This window comes from Lepidochelys kempii, chromosome 3 (genome assembly GCF_965140265.1).
Source record: "Lepidochelys kempii isolate rLepKem1 chromosome 3, rLepKem1.hap2, whole genome shotgun sequence".
NCBI classification, from domain to species: domain Eukaryota; kingdom Metazoa; phylum Chordata; order Testudines; family Cheloniidae; genus Lepidochelys; species Lepidochelys kempii.
Genome location: NC_133258.1, coordinates 104,301,139 through 104,321,326, shown reverse-complemented (window position 1 = coordinate 104,321,326; position 20,188 = coordinate 104,301,139). Strand labels below are relative to the sequence as shown.

General features: G+C 43.3%; 1 protein-coding gene across 4 annotated transcripts in view; it reads left to right on the top strand.

The window, feature by feature from the left end:
• Positions 1-20,188, top strand: part of MAP3K5 (mitogen-activated protein kinase kinase kinase 5) — a 156,527-nt gene that overhangs the window by 45,753 nt on the left and 90,586 nt on the right. For 3 of the 4 annotated variants that reach the window (XM_073337413.1, XM_073337414.1, XM_073337410.1), the window contains exons 2-3: positions 4,396-4,535; positions 13,124-13,147. In XM_073337413.1, the coding sequence (XP_073193514.1) occupies positions 4,396-4,535; positions 13,124-13,147 (164 nt within the window). The remainder of the gene's footprint in view (positions 1-4,395; positions 4,536-13,123; positions 13,148-20,188) is intronic. The other variant, XM_073337411.1, reaches the window with a different exon arrangement.

The window sequence follows — 20,188 nt, the reverse complement described above, 5'->3', positions numbered from 1 at the left end:
GCTGGGAGAGCAATACAGCGGTGCATAGACAATCCAGGAAGTTTTTGGAAAGCGTAGGGGACAATTTCCTGGCGCAAGTGCTAGAGGAGCCAACTAGGGGTGGGGCGCTTTTCTTGACCTGCTGCTCACAAACCGGGTAGAATTAGTAGGGGAAGCAAAAGTGGATGGGAATCTGGGAGGCAGTGACCATGAGTTGGTTGAGTTCAGGATCCTGACGCAGGAAAGAAAGGTAAGCAGCAGGATACGGACCCTGGACTTCAGGAAAGCAGACTTCGACTCCCTCAGGGAACGGATGGCCAGGATCCCCTGGGGGACTAACTTGAAGGGGAAAGGAGTCCAGGAGAGCTGGCTGTATTTCAAGGAATCCCTGTTGAGGTTACAGGGACAAACCATCCCGATGAGTCGAAAGAATAGTAAATATGGCAGGCGACCAGCTTGGCTTAATGGTGAAATCCTAGCGGATCTTAAACATAAAAAAGAAGCTTACAAGAAGTGGAAGGTTGGACATATGACCAGGGAAGAGTATAAAAATATTGCTCGGGCATGTAGGAATGATATCAGGAGGGCCAAATCGCACCTGGAGCTGCAGCTAGCAAGAGATGTCAAGAGTAACAAGAAGGGTTTCTTCAGGTATGTTGGCAACAAGAAGAAAGCCAAGGAAAGTGTGGGCCCCTTACTGAATGAGGGAGGCAACCTAGTGACAGAGGATGTGGAAAAAGCTAATGTACTCAATGCTTCTTTTGCCTCTGTTTTCACGAACAAGGTCAGCTCCCAGACTGCTGCGCTGGGCATCACAAAATGGGGAAGAGATGGCCAGCCCTCTGTGGAGATAGAGGTGGTTAGGGACTATTTAGAAAAGCTGGACGTGCACAAGTCCATGGGGCCGGACGAGTTGCATTCGAGAGTGCTGAAGGAATTGGCGGCTGTGATTGCAGAGCCATTGGCCATTATCTTTGAAAACTCGTGGCGAACCGGGGAGGTCCCGGATGACTGGAAAAAGGCTAATGTAGTGCCAATCTTTAAAAAAGGGAAGAAGGAGGATCCTGGGAACTACAGGCCAGTCAGCCTCACCTCAGTCCCTGGAAAAATCATGGAGCAGGTCCTCAAAGAATCAATCCTGAAGCACTTACATGAGAGGAAAGTGATCAGGAACAGCCAGCATGGATTCACCAAGGGAAGGTCATGCCTGACTAACCTAATCGCCTTTTATGATGAGATTACTGGTTCTGTGGATGAAGGGAAAGCAGTGGATGTATTGTTTCTTGACTTTAGCAAAGCTTTTGACACGGTCTCCCACAGTATTCTTGCCAGCAAGTTAAAGAAGTATGGGCTGGATGAATGCACTATAAGGTGGGTAGAAAGCTGGCTAGATTGTCGGGCTCAACAGGTAGTGATCAATGGCTCCATGTCTAGTTGGCAGCCGGTATCAAGTGGAGTGCCCCAAGGGTCGGTCCTGGGGCCGGTTTTGTTCAATATCTTCATAAATGATCTGGAGGATGGTGTGGATTGCACTCTCAGCAAATTTGCGGATGATACTAAACTGGGAGGAGTGGTAGATACGCTGGAGGGGAGGGATAGGATACAGAAGGACCTAGACAAATTGGAGGATTGGGCCAAAAGAAATCTGATGAGGTTCAATAAGGATAAGTGCAGGGTCCTGCACTTAGGACGGAAGAACCCAATGCACAGCTACAGACTAGGGACCGAATGGCTAGGCAGCAGTTCTGCGGAAAAGGACCTAGGGGTGACAGTGGACGAGAAGCTGGATATGAGTCAGCAGTGTGCCCTTGTTGCCAAGAAGGCCAATGGCATTTTGGGATGTATAAGTAGGGGCATAGCGAGCAGATCGAGGGACGTGATCGTTCCCCTCTATTCGACATTGGTGAGGCCTCATCTGGAGTACTGTGTCCAGTTTTGGGCCCCACACTTCAAGAAGGATGTGGATAAATTGGAGAGAGTCCAGCGAAGGGCAACAAAAATGATTAGGGGTCTGGAACACATGACTTATGAGGAGAGGCTGAGGGAGCTGGGATTGTTTAGCCTTCAGAAGAGAAGAATGAGGGGGGATTTGATAGCTGCTTTCAACTACCTGAAAGGGGGTTCCAAAGAGGATGGCTCTAGACTGTTCTCAATGGTAGCAGATGACAGAACGAGGAGTAATGGTCTCAAGTTGCAGGGGGGGAGGTTTAGATTGGATATTAGGAAAAACTTTTTCACTAAGAGGGTGGTGAAACACTGGAATGCGTTGCCTAGGGAGGTGGTAGAATCTCCTTCCTTAGAGGTTTTTAAGGTCAGGCTTGACAAAGCCCTGGCTGGGATGATTTAACTGGGAATTGGTCCTGCTTCGAGCAGGGGGTTGGACTAGATGACCTTCTGGGGTCCCTTCCAACCCTGATATTCTATGATTCTATGATTCATCGGATGCATTTAGTGGAAAATACCTGAATGCATCCGATGAAGTGAGCTGCAGCTCACGTAAGCTTATGCTCAAATAAATTGGTTAGTCTCTAAGGTGCCACTAGTACTCCTTTTCTTTTTTCATAGAATCATAGAATATCAATTCAATGATCCCAGCCCCAAAATGCCAGTGGTTCTCTCCTCAGGGCATAGCTTCAAAAGGTTGTTTTTTTGAATAACAAGTGTAGGGCCTTTGTATTCACCTTCCCCTAGATATTTCCCAGGAATTCCATTTGACATGTTTTGTCCCAAAAGATCATTCTTGTCTAAAATATTGTTCAGTATAGTCCTTTGATCATCCTGGCCCACAATAATACGTAACCTTTTCTTTGAATAAAATCGATTCCAAAGATCCTTAACATAGTGCAATAAGGTTTTTCAAGGGTATTGCAAGAAATTGCCATATGTGTCACGTGAGTAACAATAGTTAAAAAAAATACTTTAAAAGGAGAACTTGCTGCAGTGTAACTTGATTTAAAAAAAACAAAGCATAATCACACAGAGATAAAGTACAGTGGTATTATCATAATACTTATTTGGCTCTTGTTACACTTTCCCCTCTCTCTCTTCTACTCTCTTCTCCCCCTCCCGCCCTTCCCATTTAATGTTACGGTATATATTTGTGTGTGCGAGAGAGGGAGAAAGCGAGAGGTAATATTTGGGTATTACATTTCTGTTCTTCTTTGCTGTAATAGAATATAATTGAAAGAAAATGTAAATAGAGAATTGCTTTCAATCCCATTCACTCAAAGAAAACAAAACATTTGAAGCTTCTAAAAGAAAACCTCTCCCAGGTAATCGTTGAGGTTGAAAGGAAAGCAGATTCTTGATAACAGCCAATAGTTTACATAACCCATCTGACTCCTTTTTTTTCTTTAAAATACATATATTTTGGCTGACTCGAGGAGGAAGTGAGGTTGATGCAAGAGGCAGATGGTTTGTGCGTGAGAAGCAGAGATGAGTCAGTTCTCTTAACATAGTGGATTTTTGACTCCACAAGGGTATTGCAGGAAAAGAGAGCTACAGTTCTTGGTTTAATAAACATCCTCATAAATGTGAGCTGCAATTAATGATTTGTGTGGTTGATTTTTGTTTGGTCATGGCATTGCGAAAAGTTCGGAAAAGTGAAGCTGGGGATGCATCAGCTTAGGCACTTCATTTATTTTTGTGCGCTTGATTTGGGTCACAAGTGCCTGGAAGGACTGCGGCCCGCATTCTACAAGCACTTACCCATGTGTTTTACTTTGTTCATGTGAGCAGAGTTCTGCATGCACAGACCTGTTGGCTGGGTCAAGGTCTATGTTTACATTGTAATTTGTGTTGGGGTACGTAGGGATTTGGGATTCCTCCCTCTTCTTCCATAAATCAAAATAAATATGTATCACTTTGTGTCTCTTGTCTTTTACTTCCTTCTGCACTGAATTTTAAAGGTAGATTGGTCTGTAGAATTTCAAATGTAGAGCTTGTGGGTTTACCTTTTATCATGCAACGAGACTGATACAGTGCAATTTTTTTGTACATCTTTCCCAGAGTAAATACATTTTGTGTATTTTTATGTACAAGTTAAAATATCATTAGTTTTTTCCACAATCCTAAATCATCATGTATAGGATAGGCAAATAGATCATGTGCTCGTGCAAGACTCAAAATGAGCTTTTCCGTTATCTCCTGTTCAGTGACATTCTATCCTTTTCTAGTTAGTGAAATGAAGTTCTGCTTTCTTTAAAAAAAAAAATGCTGTAAAGAGAAACCACTTCCTGCTGGTTATGCACTGAAAATTCAGCTGTGATATCTAAAAAGGGGGAAACCCTCCTGTTCTTTATTTCCGTCTTTAAAATGCAGACTCTGTCAAACAACAACTGGTGGAGGAGAAGAGCTTAGGTACTCCCCTTTCGGAACTGCATGACTTACAGTTATTCTTTTACTGGTTTTTTGCAGATATTGCAGTGGTGGAGATGAGTGATGCTTTCCGTCAGCCTTCCTTGTTCTACCATTTGGGAGTCAGAGAGAGCTTCAGTATGGCCAACAACATTATCCTCTACTGTGATACAAATGCAGACTCCCTGCAGTCGTTGAAGGTAACTCAAGAAAACGTTTAACACTTGCATATCTCTAAACATAGACTCAGATTACTGATGATAATGCAGAGACCATTTAAGAGTTCTGAAAAGAGCTACGCAAATGATTAGAAGTTTGGAAAACAGTGTCAGGCTGAAGAAGCTCAGTCTGTTTAGTTTATCCAAGAAAAGATTAGGAGGTGACTTTATCATGGTCAACAAGTACCTACATGGGGAAGAGATTTCTAATAGTCAGTTACTCTTTAATGTAGTAGAAAAATGCATAACAGTATCCAAAGATTGGAAGCTAAAGCTAGACGAATTTAGACGAAAAATAAAGAGCAGATTTTTAACAGTAAGGGTAATTAACCAATGGAGCAATTTTATCTAGTAATGTGGTAGATTCTCCATCACTTGGAGTCATTAAATCAATTTGGGATGTCCAATTTAGATTATCACAAATTATCGGTTTGATGCAGGGATTACTGGGTGAGGTTCTATGGCCTGCATTTTGGAGGAAGTCAGACTGGATGATCACAGTGGTCCCTTCTGGTCTTAAAGTCTGTGAACCTATGAAGCACATCCTGATTTCCATATTCTATCTTGCCAAACACAGAGTGCAACCGTGTGCACTTTCCTTGTAGATTAAGGAAAACAGCCAATTAAAAAAGTAAAATATCTTTGAGAGTGCAGTGGGTATGTCCACTCTGTATTAGGAAGTCTGGAAACAACATGACAGCTGCCTCCACACAAGTTCTTATAAATTTAAAGATGCAATGTACAGAAAATAAAGGCATTACTTCCATTACTTCACATGAGACATCACCGATAAGCCTGATGCAGAGCTGTTTGGGCAGAGAGTGAAGCTCCAAAAATTTCCCAAAGGCTAATTTAAAAATGGAAATTGAGATTAGTACCTGTCTTTGCAGGCTTGCAGAAGCCTTGGACCCAAGTCAGAGATCATAAGGAAGTGGGTGTAAATTAAACATTGGTAAGCAGGCCTATGAAAGTCTAAGATGGGGCAATTTGCCTGCTGCTGAGCCAGATGAAAAAGCAAATCACAATAGTACAGATTTACCTCTGGACTTGGTCCCAGTGACCAAAGGAAGATTCCTTCCAATGGCCCTTGTTAAGAATGGAAACTTCCAGGCCATGCACACAGTCATTGGAGACCTCTTAGTGCATGTCATATTAACTAGAATTGAGACTTGTAGTGGAAAACCATCGTGTGGTGGACTGACATAGTGAAGTCTTGTTGGATATAACGTCTGAAGCTTGTAGCACTGGACATTATTGCTTGCTATTTGTTACTCTTTCATGTCAGGGACTAATCATTTCCTCTATGTGATGGGACACCCACTGTTCCCATCCTCTATGCTTTGCACAAACAGCTCAGAGATCGTCTCTCATGTAGATACTGTGCATTATTTACAGTATTTCACTCCATCACCTTTTACCTGCTAGTGTAGTCACAGTATTTACCATGTCCTCTAGTTTTACTACCCCGTCTCCAAAGGTCGGGGGAGAAAAGATGTCTCCTTCCAGAGAACTTCCCTTTTGTCAGGCCCTATTAGCCTTTCTCTCTCTTCTGCTTCTCCCCACTTTCACTTCCTTCCTGTGCTCTTTTCTCCAGTCTCCTTGTTAATGGGCTCATTAGCTGCTCAGCTCCAATCTGATATGTAATCAGGAACTCCTCTCCTTAATCAGGTCCTGCTGGGGACCTGATTGGTTAAACAGTGACCGGAGAGTGTTAGTTCAGCTGCTGATTCTCAGCATTCTGTCACACCCTCTAAGGCAAAAATGCCAACAGAGGATGTCAGAGGAAAATGCTCCATATAATACAGGAATTGTTTTCCTACTTTTTGTCAAAAACAAACCAACAAAACCAACCACAGTGTTTTTGTGTAGCAACTTTGCAAGGCATATAAGTAATAAGTAAAAGCTTGAGGGAAATCCAGTTAAATCAGAAACAAACCTAACACTTTATTTGTAAAAAGAAAAGGAGTACTTGTGGCACCTTAGAGACTAACCAATTTATTTGAGCATAAGCTTTCGTGAGCTACAGCTCACTTCATCGGTGCATAAAGTGGAAAATACAGTGAGGAGATTTATATACACAGAGACCATGAAAAAATGGGTGTTTATCATACACATTGTAAGGAGAGTGATCACTTAAGATGAGCTATTAACAGCAGGAGAGTGGGGTGGGGGGAGTGCAAACCTTTTGAAGTGATAATCAAGGTGGGCCATTTCCAGCACATTTCCAGGAGTTAACAAGAATGTCTGAGGAACAGTGTGGGGAGGAATAAACAAGGGGAAATACATTTACTTTGTATAATGACTCAACTACTCCCAGTCTCTATTCAAGCCTAAGTTAATTGTATCCAATTTGCAAATTGGAGTCTGTTTTCAAAGTTTTTTCGTTGAAGAATAGTGCTGTTGGCCAGCACTGGAGATTGACCCGAAGAACTTCTAGAGCTGAAGTCATGAGTCTGTATGGTTTCAGCTAAAAACCAAGTGTTTGAGCTGAGAGCCCTAACAGACTCCCATTCTATGTAAACAGGGCACGCTGGGTTACACTGTTGTTAGTGGACAGTTTTGCTAGTGGATAGTTCTTAACGGTCCATGATAGAGCTGACTTATATGTATGAATCTTGTACACATTTCTACAGCATATGCATGTTTCTGATGGCTGCCCTATGCTCCAGCTTTGTATCCTGATACATAAGCAAGAGAGGAGGGGTGTGGTGTGGTTGGAGAGTGAGACTGGCTCTGGAAGAGCATTCTTCCGCTCAGTCCTGATGGGGGGGAAAACAGTTGCTCCTGTCCAGTTGTAGAAATTACACTCCTGGGGGAATTCTGCACCACTGTGCATGCACAGAATTTATGTTCCCTGCAGAGTTCTTCACTTTCCTGCAGAAAAATGACTTTCTGACAGGGAAGCAAAGGGAAGCCACAAGAGCGGTCATGTGACCCTCCCCAGCAGTAGGTTTCGGGTGCCCAGGGCAGCCAGCAGAGAGGTAAATCACTGTGGGGCAGGGGCCAGGATTGGGGAAGACCCAGTTGGTGGCTCCTACCCTGCGCTGGGCTCAGCTGCTAGTTCTGGCTGGGCTGGGGAGGATGGGATTTCCTCTTCCCCTGCATGGCTTATGGGGCCATGTCAGACCCACCTTCAGCTGTAAGAAGCTCTGCAACCTCCACCCCACCCCCACCGCACTTCCTGCTCTCATCACTCCTCAGCATCAAGAGGAGAGAGCACTGTACAGGGAGCTGCGCCTCCATCTGCCCAAGCCCCGTGCATCCAGACCCCTTCATGCCCAGACTCTCCCCTGAGCCTCCCCCCTCCTCCCACCCAGGACCCACCCCAACAAGCCATCCACACCTGGATCCCCACCCTACCAAGCCAAAACCAGCTGCACCTGGATCCCCACCCCACTGAGTCCCACTCCCCCAACATCTAGACCTCCCCACTGAGCCACCCAGAGCCCCCTGACGAGCTCTATCCCCCTCATACCCAGACCCCCCTGCTAAGCCCCAACCACCTTCACCTGGATCCTGCTGCAGAGTCCCATTACTGTTGCACCCAGAACCCCCCCAACAAGCTCCTGTGCATCCAGATTGCCTCACGCAGAACCCTTTCAACCCACAGCTGGATCCCCCCCACTAAGCACCTCCACACTTGAATCCTGCCTTGCTGAGCCTGCCTGCCCACACCTGGTGCACCTGCCATGGAGGGGCAGGGCCCTGGGGTGTTTCTGGGGCAGGCCTAGTTCTTGTGCTATGTCAAGGTTGGGTGCAGCCTCACCGCTGAGTCCATGTCCTGGGTGGGAGCTGCACAGTGATCTCCCACCTCTGTGCAGCCAGTGACCTGTTCTCCCCAATGCCATGCTGGAGCCTCCACATTTATTTGACAAATAAAATTTGCAGAATTTTAAGATATTGTGCACAGAATTTTGAATTTTTTGGCGCAGAATGTAAAGAAGTAAGTACAGTAAAATTACTGAAGAGAAGCATGTGAGGCAGCTGTGGGAAGCAGCATGGGGAGTGGGGCTGCCTTCTGCTCGGGTGTATACTTTTGATTACCATGCAGGCTCAGTTTTCCTTGCTTTTAGCTGGAGTAGTATTTGGTTCTATTTTTGTCAAGTTATTTGCAGTTAGGCCCTACTTCATGAGTTAAGTTTCATATGACTCAGTCTCTTCCCCCTTCTCCCACTACCTTAGCCCGTTGGACTGTTTAGCAGTCTCAGGGTTTTGTCAGTTTGTACACCTCTGTCTGCTCCTGCTGCTCTCATGCAGTCTCTCTCTCTTTGACAGTGCTAAAAAGAAGAGGAAGGGACATCTGGACAACAATTATTTTAGTTTCAGCTTGTGCTCAAAAGGTTGGATGGAATAAAGGAAGACTAGGGAATGCAGTTGGAGAGCTCAGAGGGTTTTGCTTGTCATTTTCTCCCTAAGGAACTGTACCATCAAACAGATTTCTGGAAGCTCTTACACGCACTCTGCGTGACATGCACACAAAAAGAAAACATACCATTGGTTCCAATTTTTGCTAAGATTTTTTGGACAAGACTGGTAGCTTTTTCTTCTCTTTAGAATCCATATTGGTTGACCCAATCATGGTTACAGAGCAGATGTGTTTTGTAGTAATTTCTGTACCCCTGTTAGTAAGTTCATAAGCACTACCCACTCAAAATACTACAGTCTGCTTCCAAAATTTGCATAGTGTTATACTGGAGCCACTTCATATGTATGCCAAAGAAATGGATTTTTTTTTTTTACAATAATAAAGTATGGAAAGGTTAAAAAATAGTAACAAAAAGGATTTTTGCATGAATGCAATTTGTGTGTGCAGGAACAAGGGGAACAAAGTTTTAGCTGAAAATATTCTCCTCCAGTTAACATAAAAGAGAATGAAAACTCTGCTGCTCCACCCTCCAAAACACGTTTTCAGCTCTTTGGATCGTCACTGTAGTACTTGTGAATGTATGTATAACACCTTATTGCTCTTGAGTTTCAATAGGTCTCATTTTACATATTATACATTATGAAACCATAGGTAGTGCTAGTAATTTCTCTAGAAATAGAACCATACAATGATTTGCATGACTCCTTTCATGGTGAAAGTAGTGATGCTAAACTACCATATTCTTCCCTTCAACACACTGCATTACTTCTGTACTACAAATACTGCTTGAACACCCATGCGATTAAAACTTCTGCAGAAATGATCTTACATTAGAATTTTTTAAAATATATATTTATGTTGGCTCCTTACCCACCGTGGACTTCTGCATATGTATAGAAGATATAGTTGGAATAATACTGCCTCTATTGAATCTTCACTGCCACCAGAGTTTTGGAACTACACCAATATTTCATATCCAACCAGTGCAGAACGCCACTGTAAACTTGGACAAGGCTACCCAAACCTCTCACACAGGTCATGTCTGACTACAGGAGTGTGAATAGAAGTACACATCCAAGTGCTCTGCTGTAACTTCCCTGTCTGGACACTGCAGGCATGAACTAAAAGGTTCCTAGCTCTCATTAAAGAGGACTGTGTTAACACAAACTAGGAACCTTGATGTTTATCCCCACAGTGCCCTTATGGGGGGAGATACAGCACAGCATTCTGGTGCACACTGCTGTTTACACCACCATTGTTTGAACTGCGGGACAGAATTTGTGAATTGGATTTGTGAATAAAACTAGCATTTTGAACTTTCTGCTTGTGTTAACCCACTGGACAACACAGCCTTCTTTAAGCTAATTTCTAGCCTGCTTTATTATTAAACATAACAGCTACCTTATTGTTATACTTTCTGTTTGAGCATAGTGTTCTTCTGATTGTCAAAATCACTATTAAAACTACCCAGAAAATGACTTAGTCACTGAGAAGTCAATGTTTATAACCTGTCACGTACTAACAAATTTGTGGCTACCAGAAAGTTTCATAAATGCTCATTTTAATTACAAGTTTTATTTAAATTAAAATATAATTCTCAGTTTATAGATAGTGAGAAATATTTGTCGTCTATGCAAGTTTCAGAGTACGCTGCTGAGGAAGGCTCTGCTTAGGAGCAGCCTCTTTCATGTGAGTTTCTGTGGTTTACCCATATTTCTTTCTTTCTCTTTTCAACACAAGACTGTATTGGTCTGTGCCCTCAAAATAAAAATCTAATGACAAAATACCTATTTGAATTCAATTTTATTACTCCTTTTACTGTGGCCTCATTGTCCACTGTACTGCATAAGTAATCAGTAAGGATGGAAATTTCAAAAGCACTGTAAGGTGTCAGATGCCAAGCTGTTGACTCTCCATGGGAATTGGACACCTAACTCCAGTAGGCACTTTTGAAAACTCCACCCTTCATAGTTTTAAGGGCCTGATCCCACAAGTCTTCCGTGTGCAGGACTCTTATTGAAATCAGCGGGAGCTCAGCATGCATAAGGCTTATAAGACTAGACCACGGGTGTCCAAATTCCCCTCAATGGGCCTGATCCAAAGCCCATGGTAATCAATGGAAAGATTCCCCTTAACTTCAGTGGGTTTTGAATCAGGCCCAATAATGTTAATAGGAATTAGCAAGAGTACAACAAATCTCTTAGCTATTTTAGATCAGGTTCTGGTTTGGTTCCTCTCTCAGAATCTTTGCATTGACTTCAGTAGGCTCTGGTTTAGGCCTCTACGCAGTTACAAAACCTCCTGATAATTGATAACCTCAGTGGCTCGACTAATGGTGGTGGGAGTCTTTAGGTGTATGTGTGGTGCATTTCAAGCCAATAGGTATAAATGAAGGTGTCACCACCAATGACCCATTGCCCTCCCCGCAGCTCCACCACTGCTCAAAACCTAGCTCCACTACTGGGTAACCTATTGAAGTTTTATAACAATACTTAATGATTAATGATTTACTCTAGGTTTATTTGTACTGCTAGGACTTCTCTACATGGTGTATTAGCCCACACCAGTGGGGTGTAAATTCTACTGTGCACTCGTGTGTTGCACACTAAATGGCCCATGTCATCCCTGCTGGAATGCACTAAATCTACCTAGTGCGTGTTAATATAGCGCAGTTTCAAACAGTACTGTGTTAATACGCACTAGTGAGCTTTCAGTGAATGCCAGCAGCGTCCACATGGGTCAGTTAGCCTGCGACGCACTAGAATTTACATCCCTCTGGTGTGGACTAATACATTCTGTAGACAAGCCCTTATGTTTCTTAAGTTGGCTAGATAGGACTTGTTACTGCTTTTTATTTATTTATTTTTAAAAACAAAAAGCAGGGTTTCCTGTAGTGTGCAGGAGAAATCCTGTTCACAATGCAAAGCCCCACTCCCTAGCTACTTTGGTTCCTGGTTTGGTAAACACCTATGGAAGTGCGTATGTGGCTCAGGAGGGATTCCTATGCAGTGAGAGGCGCCCCCCTTGTATTTTCATCAGTCAGCTGTTAAAAGAGGGGTGATGTATGAGCACTTGGTTTTGTATAATTATGGTTTCCTTCCCTCCTTTTCCCCATATTTTTAAATTTGGTATTTTTTAAATTTAAATTTTGAGTATGGGGGTAGGAATTCAGTAACATTTTAAAAATAATTACCCAGATTTTGGGAAAGCCTCCTGCAACTTGCAGCTCAAACAAGTATCAACAAAACACAGTAAATAAAATCCTGCCGTAGGGCAGGTGGGGATAAACTGACAAGTTGGCAGCTGTAAAGTAGTGGGATATACGTGCAGGTAGTCCATTCCTGACTTCAGACCCCATTGTAAATAACTGCCTGAGACGAATCCTTACAACACTAAACATGGCTGCTGTGTAGTTGTTTTATATGTGCAGGCCTGAGATGTAAAGACCATTGGTTTGACACCTGCTCTATTTTTAGTGTGGAGATGAATAAGCTCAGTGCTACCCAGTGAAGCATGTGTAGACTGCTACGCTGGATGGCCATTTGCTAATTCTGCTTCCTCTGGAATGGATACCAAAATTCCTATAGAAGCAGGATCAGGCTTCAAAAGTGGTTTTGCAAGCAGACTATCAATGGGGTGTGCAGGAAGAAGCGCTGAATATAACCATAGTGGGTTACCGTGTCAAAACCATGTCTGCTCCAGGAATTTTTCACACACCCCTTGCCTGAGATATATTAGTACAAATTAAATTTCAAGCCACTCAAGCAGTAAGTGGCCAAACTGGCTCTCAGTTATTCACGCTAATAGTGCAGTTCGGGAATATTGTAAAAATATTTAAAATACCATTTACGCTAGTTTTACAGTCTCTCTTACAGACGGTGTAGAAATGATACCTGTTGAGTATAAATGTCTCACAAATTAGCATGGCATTCATCCTTAGGGCAGGGACAAGGACGACTGGTGTGCACTTTGATGAAGAAAATGTAAGAGAAATTCACAGTTCCGGTGATCTGTTAATATCTAAATACTTAATGTCTCTGCAGAGCCAATGCTTATTATTTACAGCAATTTGACAGAATGAAAATATTCACATCTACCCCCCAGGTCTTCTGTAAATGTTTATTGGTGCCCAACAGTATTAAATACACACATCTTCTAAACGTTGTTCAAGTTCTGTTTTTAATATTCATTTTTATTTTTACAGGAAATTATTTGCCAGAAGAATAATGTAAGTAGGAGTATTTTTAATTTTAAATTAAATTTGGATTTCTGTCCCACTTAACATTACTTATACTGTCCTGTTTCCTGCATGGATCACTTAATATTATCCTCCTGTGTTTCCCATTATAGTTATTTCACATCGCTGTTGAACTACAGTTCTGAATGTTTGCACTCTTAGCAGCAAACTGTACACATCATTTCATAAACCTGTTGCTAGGTAGCATGCTCACCCCATTACCTTTTCTCTACCCTTCAATAGTGTTTTCCTTTCAGTCTCTCCTATTTTTCTTTTACACCCCCTCCCCCCCTTTTCTTTGACACTATGGTTTTGTTCTCTCTTCTCTGTCTCTTCCCTCTAATTTCTTCTTCCTATCTTCTAGCTTTCTTCCCCAGAACTGTTTTAAACACATGCAGTGTTGTCCTCCTGCTTGTAAAAACTGTATGCAGTATGTATATGGTACCGCAAGCATTGTGTGTCTGTCTGTCTCTCTGGCATACATGCATACTCAAACTCACCCAGCTCCCATCCACTTGCTATGCATATTCCTGTGCAGAGGCTGGGACTTCCACTCCCTCTTTTCACAGGAAAGATACGATACAATCAGTGGCAGATTAATGATTTTGCCGCTCCTAGGCCCAGAAATAATTGCCGCCCCCTCCCAGCAGCTCCCTGCTCCAGCTCACCTCTGCTCTGCCTCCTCCCCTGAGCGCGCCACCGGGTCCTGCTTCTCCCTGCTCCCTGCCAGTGCTTGTGCGCGAAACAGCTTCGTGAAGGAGCGGGGAAGGGGGCGAACACGGCGCGCTCAGGCGAGGAGGTGGGGCCAGGGCGGGGATTTGGGGAAGGGGACCAATAGGGACAGGGAGGGGGCGGGGAAGGGGTGGAGTTGGGGTGGGGCCAGGGGCGGAGGGCACAAACTGGCACCGGGGGAAGCAGCCTCTGGCTGCTATTATAAATTTGCTGCCCTAGGCCTAGGTCTTGTTGGCCTAGGCGTTAATACGCCACTGGATACAATTACAGAGCACTTTGCACTGACTGTTGGCTCCTGCTGGCTCCCTGCAACAGCATTGACACTGTCTGGGTCTGCTGCTGCAGAGTAAAAAATTGTCCTCTGCTGCTGTGCATACATCAGCACAGACCTAACAGGCATGGGTGGACCAGGTCTGATCAAACTAATATTACTCAGTACAAATCAGTGAGCAGACTTACTTGCCAGGTGCCATTGGCAGGTGAATAATGCGTGTAGTAGGTGGACAACAGTTAGTATGGGCAACAAGACAGAATGATCATATGCTAATTTTACAATACGAAATTCTTTATATGTTTAAAATTAATTAACAGTTTGATTTGCTGCTGAATGTTTCCAGTGGATCCTTGCATTCCATTGTCATCACTGGAATGTAAATGGATGATAAGTAACGGTGGAGAACTGTCAGTGAAAGGGGTAAATCAGACAGGAAATTTTGGTTAATGAACTGTGTTTTTCTCTGGGTATTTGGGTGCAGTATTAGTTCCCTGAATGGGGAAGGGAAATCTGGTGAGATTGTTCTAGAAACAAGGTGAGGAGGCTGCAGAAGGTTTTACAAAATGAGGGCCTGTGGTATGGATCTCCTGTGACTTCCATTGAAATGACTGGGAATTGAGAGTGCTGGAGATGTGCTGTTCATCTGATATTCTGGCTCTGTGGCTGCCAGCCATTGAAGCTCTATACACTTCTGCAGTTCAGTATCCATTCATTTTTTGGAATTCATAGAAGATTAGGGTTGGAAGAGACCTCAGGAGGTCATCTAGTCCAATCCCCTGTTCAAAGCAGGACCAACACCAACTAAATTGCCCTGTAAATCTTCCTTTCCTTATGTTATAGACAGACTGCCCTGGGAGCCTGAGGGGATAGCCAGGTTTTAGGCCATTAATTTTTATAACAGTGTTGGCATAAAAATATTGTCCAAAACTCTCTTCGTTTATACCCATTCCATCATGTTTACTTGAGCAGGCTTTCTTAGGAATTTGCCAATTTTACCTCAGATGATGGATAAACTCAGTAGTTGCAATCTTCCCTCATATTTTCCTGTATTTACCATAGAAATACTTTTATTTATATCAGTTGCTGACAACTGCAAACACTGAGATAACTTTTTAGATAGCTAAATAAATTTATCTAAGACAAATGGCATGGTTTCTAAGAGGACTTGGAGAAATCAGTGCAGAATTTGGCCCTAAAACTGAACTTAAAGTAGTGGTAGACTTTCTGATCATTTTCTGCTAAGAAATTGAAAAGAATGACAGGTAAAAATTCTTTCTTTTAACTTCTTGTAAAAGTGCTTGTGCAGACATTCTGAGAATTGATGACATAACTGCAACAAAAAGATCCTCCCACATCTTCCAGAGGTAAAAACAGACTAAATGATCATTTAGGCCTTTAAAAATAAGGAAAGGCTTGAGAGCAATGCTACTTCTGCTGTGAATTAGCTTGCAGTACTTACTTTTTGCAAGAATGTTTTTAAAGGCAAACATTTTGGTAAAGGGCTGATTGTCCTTGATATGAAAAGGCAAATGGAGGAAACCCTGCTATCAGGAAATGAGCAGGCAGTATCACATAGAGTAGATTAATGTGGAAACATTGCCTGTTAATATGTTTATACAACAGTTGCTGAGACTCAGTAAGAGGGTTGTTAACTTGACATTACTACTCTGATTAAGAGATTTTCTATTTTACATCTAAATTGGAAGGGAGAATGGTGGACTTATCATCTGGCTTTAAAAAACCCCAGTTTCTATAAATTCTATATAAAATGTGTCCTTAGAGGATTATTGATGTTATCTGGGTGTGCTTAGAAACCTCTTTTTTGTGAGGAAGCAAACCCTAGTGCTTAGAACAGAGGAGAGTGTCAGCAGATCTGGGTTTTCTTCACAACTCCTCCAATGATTTATTATGTGACCTTGACAAGTCACTTGGAGAGGGATTTCCAAAGGGCAATTAGGTGCCCAGCTTCTGTTTACTGTCAGTGGGAGTTAAACACCTAACTCCCATTTGTGTCTTTGAAAATCTTTCCCTTAATTTATTTGTGCCTCCGTTTCCCTGGCTATAAAGTGGGTATAATTCTTGTCTGATAGGGTCTGTGAGGTCTGTTTAATTCAGTGTTTGTACAGTGTTTTGAGACTGAACTAAAAAATAAATTAGAGAAAGGAAAATCAGTGAACATAAGAACAGTCATACAATGCCAGATGCTTCACAGGTAATGAATGGAGCAAGACAATTATTGAGTGATCCATCCCCTGTTGCTACTCCCATTTTCAGAGGCTAGGGCCACCCAGAGCATGAGTTTGCATGCCTGACCATACTGGCTGTTAGCCATTGATGCACCTATCCTCCATGAAGTTATCTAATTCTTTTTTGAACCCAGTTATAGTTTTGGCCTTCACACCATCCCCTGGCATTGAATTCCACAGATTGACTGTGCATTGTGTGATGAAGTACTTCCTTTTGTTTGTTTTAAACCTGCTGGCTATATAGTGAAAAGTAGTATGTCCTTCAGGGAACACTATTATGTCACATGATCTTGTAAGTTGTAGTTCTATAAAAGATCTTCTATTAGGCATTGAATTGAAACATATGAATAGTTATCTGAAAAAATGTTTCCATTCCCTGAAACGCTAGTGAGCGGTGTTTATATAACATACATATATTTCCAACAATCAGGATCCCTTGTCACCAAGGGGTTAAATGAGTTGCAAAATAGGGGTGTGTGTATGTGTGTGTGTCATAAGTAATTGGTGTTTGTTTCTTTTGAACTTTGTCTTCCTACAAAAATTCATTGCCAGCTGTTTTGGTTTTTGTTGCAACATGATATTCTCCTTCAGAGTAATAGCTAATATTATACCGGTAGGTTAAACTACAGCAAAATTTTTGTGGGCAGAGTAGGGGAAGATAACAGCAAACGATCATTTCCTGTTACAATGTGATTTTATAGTAATCCAGTGGATAAAGTCTGAAAACAACAAAAGTATTTATTCTGTGTATTGCAATAACCTTAGAAACATAGGTGGTTTGATGTTTATGCGTTTAAGCATAGTTTTTGAGGTCAAAAAGGTAGCCAGCGGAGCCATTCTAAAAGTTCTTGTGAAAAGGAATGTTATTTTTAAAAAAATATTGGCATAACAGCTGTGTTGTATGGATGCACTTTGCTTATGCTAGCCGGTCAATTTCTATTTAATTCAATCCTCTGTGGCTTACATGTTACTTATTGGGACAAATAGCTGCAGTTCAGGTTAATGGCAATACAAGTGACTTTTCACATATTCCAATTAGAACTGAAATAAAAGTTAATGGGGATGTGATGTGGATGTTTTGAGTCAAACAAAGCTTAAGCTATGTAAATGTTTACTTAGTGGTACAGTATTTCTAAAAATATTACCAGTATTTCCAATATTACCAGTATTACCAAAACTCATGAAATAGCTCCTTGATAAAGAAAAGAATCATTGAGCATCCCATACATTTTAAGCCTCCTCCTTACACTATATTGGAGCAATAAATAATCTCAGCAGTTTCCATAGGTATATGAAAATGGAAAATAATTGGTAGACTGATCACCTCTAAGATCAGTGCAGGATGGAGAGGAGAATAGCGTCTAACACAAAAGGAGGGTAACCACCTCTGCGGCAGTGTTACTCCCTTCTACTGGACCCCGTAAAAGGCAGGTTCAGGGTATCCACATGGGGGAGGGTTAGGGAATAGGAAGGCCAGGGTCGGCTAGAGGGATGTATATTTTTCCCCTCTGGCTCCTGGGAGCTATGAGTGGAAGTGTTATATAGTTTGTGACTGTAATATTTTTCCACAGCTCCTCTCTGACGGCAGAGTCTCCATTTAAGGCTTGTCCTGAGGCATTTCTTAGGAAGCCCTGGCAGTGCTGCTCCAATGGAGCCCTGGCGTGAGGGATCTGGCGTGGGGCATGCCAGAGACCCATTGTGGCTGAGGAGGTTTGGGGCCTCAGGTTGGTGAACCTGACTGTAGAATGGGTTTGGGGGCTGCCCCCATGGTGTCTTCCACACGGTGGCAAGGAAAAACTTCTGTAATCTACACCTATCCCCTGAAACCAGGGGCGACGGTGCACCATTTAAAGTTGTTGAGCCTGCCCCACTCTCATTCACAGCAGCTCCAGTCCTGTGGGGCTGACCTGGCTGCCTGCTCCAGCCTGTTGGCTCTCAGTATAGCATGCAGGCAGGGCTCTCCCCTTGCAACATCCTACCCTGCCCCCTTCTTGACACTGATGCCACTGTATTGCCATCTCTGAGCTGGTCTGGGCTGTGGCAGGCCAAAAAGTGGTTGGCCAAGGCATGGGCAGCCCCCACCAGTTCTGCAACTTATGTCTGACCGAATGATCTTGGAGGGAAGCCTATGAGAGTTAGCTCACAAAGTCAGCCTCCATTACAGTTCCTTGCTGCAGGTTTTCCTGTGAGGCGGGTGGTTTGATGCTGAGGTATCTAAGTAAAGCAGTGGTTCTCAACTGTGGTCCACTGTTTGTTCAGGGAAAGCCCCTGGCGCGCCGGTCTGATTTGTTTTACCTGCCGCGTCCGCAGGTTCGGCCGATCGTGGCTCCCACTGGCAGCGGTTCGCTGCTCCAGGCGAATGGGGCCTGCGGGAAGGGCGGCCAGCACATCCCTCGGCCTGCGCCACTTCCAGCAGCTCCCATTGGCCTGAACCTGCAGACGCGGCAGGTAAACAAACTGGCCCAGCGCGCCAGGGGCTTTCCTTGAACAAACAGTGGATCACAGTTGAGAACCACTGAAGTAAAGGAGTGTTCATGTGGTAGTGCAGATACCACACGGTGCTAACTGTGGATAATTTATTGCATTTTTAATGACAACACACCGTATTATTATGATTATCTTATTTATAATAGACGTGCTACTGTCGTGCCATAGGCCATGATCAATATATTGAGGCCCCATTGTGCTAGGTGAGGCGAGCAGGTGGTCAGTGGTAGCAAGTCCGGTGGTATATAAAATACTATAGCCTCAGTGCTCACTTAATGAGCAACTGTTAAATATTTTTTCTCCTCATTGTTCAATGAATTATTTACTGCACACCACTCTAACTCTGCTCTTACAACAGAGTCATGAATTTCCTCGTGGGCTTTTCTGTGGTGCTTATAACTTTAGCATGTAAGTGATTCAGAAACCTGTGAGATGTGGGAGTGCTGTCATCCCGTGTTACAGATAGGGAGCTGAGCCACAAAGATTAAGGTCAAAAGTATCTGCTGATTTCGGGTGCCCAGTCTGAGACATGTAGGACCTGATTCTTCAGAGTACTTAGCACTTTACATGTTCAGAGCACAGCTCCCGTTGATTTCAGTTGGAGCTGAGAGTGTTCAGCTCTCTGCACATCAAACCCCAGGGTCTCAAATCAGGCATCCAGAAACTGAGGAACACACAATTAGTGACCATCTGTGGAAAGGTTGGTTTAAGTGCCTTGCTTAGCATCACATTGGAACTCTATGGCAGAGGCAGGGGTAGAATCCAGTTCTGCGCCCGGGTGGCATTCAGCTGCCTTACTCATAAGACTGCCCTTTCTCTTCCTGCAATCCTCATCTCATTCACTAAACACCTTCCGTCTTCTGCAACAAATGAGGCAGGAGTCCTAAAGACAACAGTCTCCTTCACTACATAACCCTGATTTCTCCCCAGAGCAGGTCCACACTGTGCAAGTAACTGAACTTGGAGGGAGCATGCTCAGTTGCTCTGTGGGGATGGTGCATGCAGTCTGCTCAGTGCTCGTAGCTGTGAGAGGCTCAACCCTGCTCAGTGGGGATGGAATCTTCTAAGAAGTCTCTCCTGAGCATGAGTGAATTGCGATTTTTTTTCAAAGGCTTATAATTTGGCCAAATGTGGGTGTTTTTTCCCCCACTGGAGCAGCAACAGACACATCCCCAATGAAAGGGCCCACTCCCTACCAAATTTCAAGCCCCTGCTCCAAGGTTTGGGGGCACCAGAACATTAACACTTCAAAACAACAGCTTTGCCTTATCCTTGGGGACAACTCAACTGTTA